The sequence below is a fragment of the Saccostrea echinata genome, unplaced genomic scaffold (genome assembly GCF_033153115.1).
Source record: "Saccostrea echinata isolate AGI-Se365-2 ecotype Australia unplaced genomic scaffold, CSIRO_AGI_Sech_v1 ptg000057l, whole genome shotgun sequence".
Classification (NCBI taxonomy): Eukaryota; Metazoa; Mollusca; class Bivalvia; order Ostreida; family Ostreidae; genus Saccostrea; species Saccostrea echinata.
In genome coordinates, this window is record NW_026889806.1 from 4,904,533 (window position 1) to 4,911,407 (window position 6,875).

Below are 6,875 nucleotides of genomic sequence, written 5' to 3' on the forward strand. Positions count from 1 at the left end.
CGCTTCAAATGAATACCTAAAAGTATTTCTCAATACATATTTGTGCTGATGGTTGACCGACTTAAAGGATTTCCCATATCGCAGTCATGAGTTAGTTTGTATTCCATCAATAGACTTCGTAAGGGAAGAAGAACGTTTCATCATTAACCGGATGGACACGTCTGTTTCGAATTTTTTAAATATCTATATAAATGCATTTTGGTCCCATTTCTGCACGGATACTGATTTCAGTATATTAAACAACCTTTAAAGTTCTAAGCATTCAAGACTGATAAATTTAACATGTGGAGATTTTCTGCATTCTGTAATGACAAGAAGAGCAAATCCTTGGCTGAGAGTAAATCCTGTTGTGGTGGAAAGAAAGGACTCTATTTTACCAACGAATGGGACAAACTGATCCAGCAGGGAATCTCTCCGAGGGAGGTATGGGAAACTCGTTATGAGGTAGTCAACAGAATTAACTCGGACTTTCTTCAGAAGTTTGAGTGGAAGTGTGAGGGTGGATCTAAAGATTCAATGTCAGCCAGCTTAGCAACAGCCATTGAGCAGTTGCTGCTGATTTTTGGAAAAAGTTATGTTCAAGAGATGCAGGGTAGGTGGGAGAAATCACAGGAAGTGGGACGCAGTCCCACGGACTTCTGGGAGGAGGAGAGGTCAAAGTTCGAGAGAAAACACTGGTTCTGGCGCTGGGGAAAGAAATCCTCAAAAACCGAGGGACATAAAAAAGAGAAAGACGGAATCTCAAAATCTAGCGAGTTCGACGAGGAAATACTCAAAGATTAGTTCTAATGTAGGCATCATTTAGTGAATGTACAGCTATGTTAGAACTTGATAATGTGCATACGCAATATTATTCAGTTTTAAGTGATATTTTATAATTATATTTGATCAGTCTATTTACTTAATGATCATGAACATATCTGATCTTGCATTCTGTGGTCTTTTCTTTCTTCTTTATCAATACACTGTATTTAACTGATAAGAAATATTTAAAAATGGAGTTTTGGTTTTGTGTTAATCATGGATATCCTTCCTATATTGATGTAAATTGATTTCTTTCTTGTTTTTCTGTTAATAAAGTGATTTTTTTTTCCTTCTTTTTAATAAAATGGAATTAACTTTTGGAATGAAACAATTCTGTTTTCTCATTTTTATTAGACAACTTGTTGACTACCATTTTACAAAATTTAAAACAAGAATTGATATTGTGAAAATATTTTATGCATGTTATATCTGATGTATAACTTTTTTTTTATCTTTTCATTATATGATTTTACATATATTTGATGTTATGCAATGTTTTTACACATACTTATGTACTCAGGAAAAATGGAGCGGTACATGTCATCATTTTTATTTTTATTTTAATTAATATACATTATTATAAATATTAAAAATACCGTCAAATTTCTCTACACATTTCCATTTCGTCATTGTAAGTTCTACTCAAATAAACTAGACTAGTATTATGTCACATGTAGTAATATTATGTTTATATGTGTATACTGTTTATATTTTATTTCAATTTTAAAAGGTAAAAAAAAAAAATAAGTAAGCTACGAAACATGCCTGAAATATCAATCAGTTGTCACGCAAGTCCATTCTGCATTGTAAACCATAATCAAAACTAAGTCTGAAGTATCGCTTAATTTACAACAGGCCCGTATGAAGCAATTTCAGTTTGGGGGGGGGGGGGGCACAGCTATACATTTTCAGTTGAGGGGGCACTATCAAACTACCAAAAATTCATTGACAAGCAAAAAAAAAAAAGGTCATCAGACGTTTTTATTGAGGGAGGCACAAGCATATAATAGCTATGTTTTTTATAGTAAACTATATATCTGCAAAATTATTGCCCCCCCCGTGCCCCCCCCCCCCCCCCGCTCTTACGGCCATGTACAATGTTTGTTGAGTAATATAATTAGAAAGGTAACTGCAAGGGATAGAAGGTACACATACTAATCAGTTCACAATACTCAACGATTATATATATATATATATATATATATATATATATATATATATATATATATATATATATATATATACATACATACATACATATCACGCCTATAACTGGATACACATGGTTGAAGGGAGATTTGACCAATTAAATTCCCCACGATACAACAATGTTTTCCATTCATAAATAAAACTTTAAGAATTCCTTGGCCCAAAACACTTGCTGACCGATGTATGGCTTTTCAGGATGGAAAATGTTTATTAATTTATTATTATTATTTATTATTTTTAATTTCAAAGTATATCAAATTATTTTGATCTTAGGGAAAATAAGAGTTAACTCGCTTTATTCGTGATTGTGCTTATCTCTAAGTAGGTTATTATGATTCGATTAATTCCTGTTTTCATTCGGGACGTGTTAGATTGAGAATCTGAAGAGTTTTGTCTGAATTTGCAAACATTTGCTCTTTATAATCCTGCAAAACGAGATAATACACAATGTAAACATTGATAAAATACTAGGCAATCTTACATCAGAAAGCTGACGCAATAACGGACAGATATGTTCGTATATATCGGCCTTTATAAAAAGGAATCGATAGTCTCTCTAGACCAGATTAGCTAAAAGCTGTAACAAGAAAAGCATTCAGTTAAGTTTATCATAGTGAGTGAAGAAAGCCATTTTGTACTTTTTATATTTTCAACTGTGTTCCAGTGCAGATAATAAACCATGTGGGGATTTTCTTCATTTGGTTCTCAAACAACAAACAATTCCTTGTTCGGACACAGGAAAAATTGGAAAAATAAAACAGTGTTCACGGATGAATGGGAAAAAATGATCGAAAAGGGTTCCTCTCCGAAAGAAATCTGGGAGTCTCGATATGAGGAAGTGAACAAAATAAACCAAGACTTTACTAGGAAGTTTGACGTTAAAACCGAGCGCGGGAAGGAGTCCTTTTCTCCCGACATGAACGCCGCAGTGGAGCAGACGACACTGATTTTCGGTAAAGGGTACGTGCAAGAAATGCAGAACCGCTGGGAAAAATTCCAGGAAATGGGTAAACCCGCCACAGAGTTCTGGTCAGACGAGAAGGCATCTTTTGAGAGGAACCGCCGATTTTGGCGCTGGGGTCATCACACCCATCACAAAGACAGGTGCTGCTGGAAAAAGAAAGAGAAGGAGGAGTCGGCCATGTTTAAAGAGTTTGACTTCTAGAGACGGTGGTGAGAGATTTTCAGTATAAACCTGATTCAAGGAGGGCTTAAAAATCTAAGTCAGGTGCTAACTTATTAAGATTATAAATATATACAATATTTATTTTTTCACAAATCAAGATATATTTGCTATTGTGTGTGTGTGTAAAAGTATGTATGACAAAACATTTTATATACAGATCATGATTTTTTATTTGTACATTTCGTATATGAATACATGTGTATATAACTTTGTAAAATGCTTTTATATAGATAAAATTGATGCCAAAGGACTAATTTTGTTCTATATTTTAAAATCATTTGCAACACTCATAAATAATGACGAAAACGCCCAATAGCCTCAACACTGCTTACTGAAGATACCAATTCCATGGCAATTTTATGAAAGTTAGTGACCTTCCGTTTGATATAAAATGGAATAACGATAATCTAAAGTAAATGACAAATTTTGAAATAGATCGAAGCGTTCTTAACAATATATCAGCCCAAGTGGAAATAAAATCATTATTTGCATGTATTTTCTCAAATGTAAGAATTCAACAGCGATGTCTGTTCACTAATACTTCGACTTTGTATTTCCTGCAGAAATATGGCAGGTACCATATGTTGAAACGAACTGGAAAAACTGAATTCCTTCACCTATTCTGAAACTACATGTAATTTTTCAAAATTAGTCTTTAAAGCTTCCCAAACGAACAAGTGGCAAGTAAATTTCACTCAGTGGTCATTTTAGATGAATGTTAAATAAGATTTCAAAATGATTTTGCTTTTATAAATTACTGCTTAATCAAACCATAAATACGTAAATCGACACCCTCCAAACATTTTCATAAATATGGGACACGGCCTAGATATGGTAAATTCCTAGTAAAGTACTGGATCCGTTTTAAAATATCTATTCTTAGAAAAGTTTTATTTGAACTTGTCGAAGTGGATCCTGAATACTTTACATTTTTAATTAATTATTTTAAATTGATAATTAATGAATTAAGTTAGTTAAGACATAAGGTATCATTATAAAACATTTATCGGGATGTGATCAAATCCCAAGATCTTATGGTAGATTTGATCACGTACCAAATTATATAAACAGAACAGTGTTTAAATGTAAAAATAAATATCTAATATTATAAAAAGAAATTTATATCTTGAATTTCAAAAGACAGTGCAATTATCAGTGAAAAGTACACGATGTCCTAAAATGTATGTATGCAAAATTTTTTACTCTGGTCACTATTAATATTCTGATTGAGAAAATGTGGAGTAACGCAACAAGTAAACGTCTTTCCATTATCTATTTTGTCATAATATGACTATATAGTTTTCAAAAAATTCATAGAAATAAAAATGGGCCATATACGGTTTAATAAATTTTTATTATACCGTACATGTAATTTTTAAACCTCAACAAAAGTACAATCCAATTGCACAGAATGACATACAAATAGAAATCACATATTTCCGAGAAAATAAAGACTCCTTATATTTTATTAGTTAGTTTGGGGGGGGGGGGATCCACGCTTCAGGTGCCTGTGGTTTTGCTACGGGAAACCCTAAACATCTCTCCGATCGAAACGTAAAATAAGAGGTGCACAATGGTAGTATGTAATAAAGATCTGGATGAAAGTATCATTATATTTCATTTCAGTGGAGTAGGAGGAATTGCAGATATGGGATGGTTACCCCTAAGTGTTAAGGACAGAAGGTCATCTCCATCACTCAATAACCCACCCACCCCCTTCCACACACACACACACACCCTCACACACACACACACACACACTATTCAAGCGGGGTCGCAATAATGGCCTAACAATTTGTATGAAAAACGTCAGTCAACATACGACCTAACGACAGAATGTTTTTACAAACGAGGCCATTGTATCGACAATAGATTTTGCAAAATTTTGACTTTAAACGAGATTGTAGACACCCTTGAATCATCAACTTATTTGTCAGTCGTCTTCCTCGATTTAGAAATTGTTCGTACGAAGAACGTACCCTTGCGTATCGAATCAGCTGGGACATCAACCCCATATGCAGGTGATAATGATATAAGGGAAGTTGACGATAGAAAAGTGAAATCATCACGTTTATCATAAAGTTAGTTGTTAGTTGGCCATCAATGTCTTTCTGTAGTAATATATCCAAATATGAAACAGATGTGTCAGACTCTGTGGTGTCTTTTATTTCGAGCTTAAAGGGAGAAGGAATGAAAATATTGTTGATTGATAAAACGTTATCGATATATCTAAATGTCGAATTGAAGGCCATGGCAATTAAGAATTTCTTTTTTACTTAGAAGTTTTTGAACAAATTCTACTTCATAAGAACACAAAAACGGGTCTGCTAATAATAGGCACAATAGGAATTTCAATAAGTAAGTTAATGACCTAGCATTATAACTTCTGGAGTTTGCGTTTAAAAAGCAGAAAGTAGTACCAGTCCCTATGTAAATCTTCAAAATCTGTAAATTAAAATCCGAAGTATAATACGTGTAATTTTTTTATTCATAGGTGAAAATATAACAAAAGTCCACTGTGCAATGAACTTATCAACAGTGTAAAGTGTTCTTAATCAATAATGCATAAAATATATATTTATATCAAACAAAATTCATTAAGTTAAAATTTGCCATTTTTCGATGTCAATGGTAAGTTTGCTCTATGTTCATATGAGCAAAACAAAAGTCACTGTCACGTGATATCTTGTTCTTTTGACGTCACTTTTTCTTCACTTTCATTGACTTCCATCCACACGACACATTTGTCTATGGAGTTCAGCTTCGCCATTTCTTCTATTGCGATCTCATCCGTATCATCCTCTTTGGGCGGAGCATGCGAATCCACGATTTCTACCGTCTCCATGGTGACCTCAATGTGGTCCCCGGTGAGGGATCTCTTTAAGAGGTCCTCTTCAGATCTAGAAGGCCCGGTGATATCACCGTCAAGGCGGAAGGACAAATTTCTGGTGAAGGTTTCGGCAAACTTTTTCGTTTTCCCGCTCTTGGTAGTTTTTCGACTTGATTTTCGATGCTTTGACTTTTGTTGTTTTGTATCCTCCACCCCTTCCCCCACTGGTCGTTCTTCCTCCGTGTGGTATCTGCTTTCTTCCTTGAGCTGGTTGATAACTAACTTGGCTTCCGTTGACATGGCAGTTGATATATCATTAAGCTGTCGTTTCTCCAGTTGAACTTTCAGTTCGTACAGAGAATCGTGTGAGAGGTTGAATCCCTCTAGCCATCCTGTTACCAACTCGCACGGTTCCCCAGATTCCTCACCAAGCATGGCAAGCGTCACTAATTAACTAGTACAAAGTAAAAGTCCACTGTTAGTGATTGGCACTGACATTAGCGTCTCTCTTCAGACGATCATCAGTGTTGAATTCTTATCGGAAGAGATCTGTAAGGAGATGATACATCGTAATAACATTGTTCATACTGAATTATAAATGGGGACTTGTCAGCAGTAATAAATTCCTTTTTTCATTTCAAATCCAATCAATTTAAAAGATTTATAGCCTTTAAACCCCGTTAACAGGATAGTACCCTTTGGGTTTTCTTGACAACCCGTGCATCGGATGCTAGCTACAATTCTGAATGTATAAACACGTGTAAACAAAACCTCTACATATGTCTTTTGTCTTCTAGTTTATTTCACACCTTTATTTATCATGGTTTTCACATTCTATGATAGTCA

General features: G+C 34.4%; 2 protein-coding genes across 2 annotated transcripts; one reads left to right on the top strand and one right to left on the bottom strand.

Annotated features, from left to right (window-relative positions):
• Positions 1–2,632: 2,632 nt before the first annotated feature.
• LOC133174191 (uncharacterized) lies at positions 2,633–3,353 on the top strand. Its single transcript, XM_061309258.1, has one exon. It carries the CDS (start codon positions 2,693–2,695, stop codon positions 3,176–3,178), a length of 486 nt encoding a protein of 161 aa, XP_061165242.1. The 5' UTR covers positions 2,633–2,692; the 3' UTR covers positions 3,179–3,353.
• A 2,394-nt stretch (positions 3,354–5,747) lies between these two features.
• LOC133174287 (uncharacterized) lies at positions 5,748–6,492 on the bottom strand. The gene has a single exon (XM_061309374.1). The coding sequence runs from the start codon at positions 6,462–6,464 to the stop codon at positions 5,874–5,876; it is 591 nt and encodes a 196-aa protein (XP_061165358.1). The 5' UTR covers positions 6,465–6,492; the 3' UTR covers positions 5,748–5,873.
• Positions 6,493–6,875: the final 383 nt, after the last annotated feature.

What these genes read in the sequence shown, in the direction of transcription:
- LOC133174191 (XM_061309258.1), top strand. Translation starts at nt 2,693, where the DNA reads ATGTGGGGATTTTCTTCATTTGGTTCTCAAACAACAAACAATTCCTTG.
- LOC133174287 (XM_061309374.1), bottom strand. Translation starts at nt 6,464, where the DNA reads ATGCTTGGTGAGGAATCTGGGGAACCGTGCGAGTTGGTAACAGGATGG.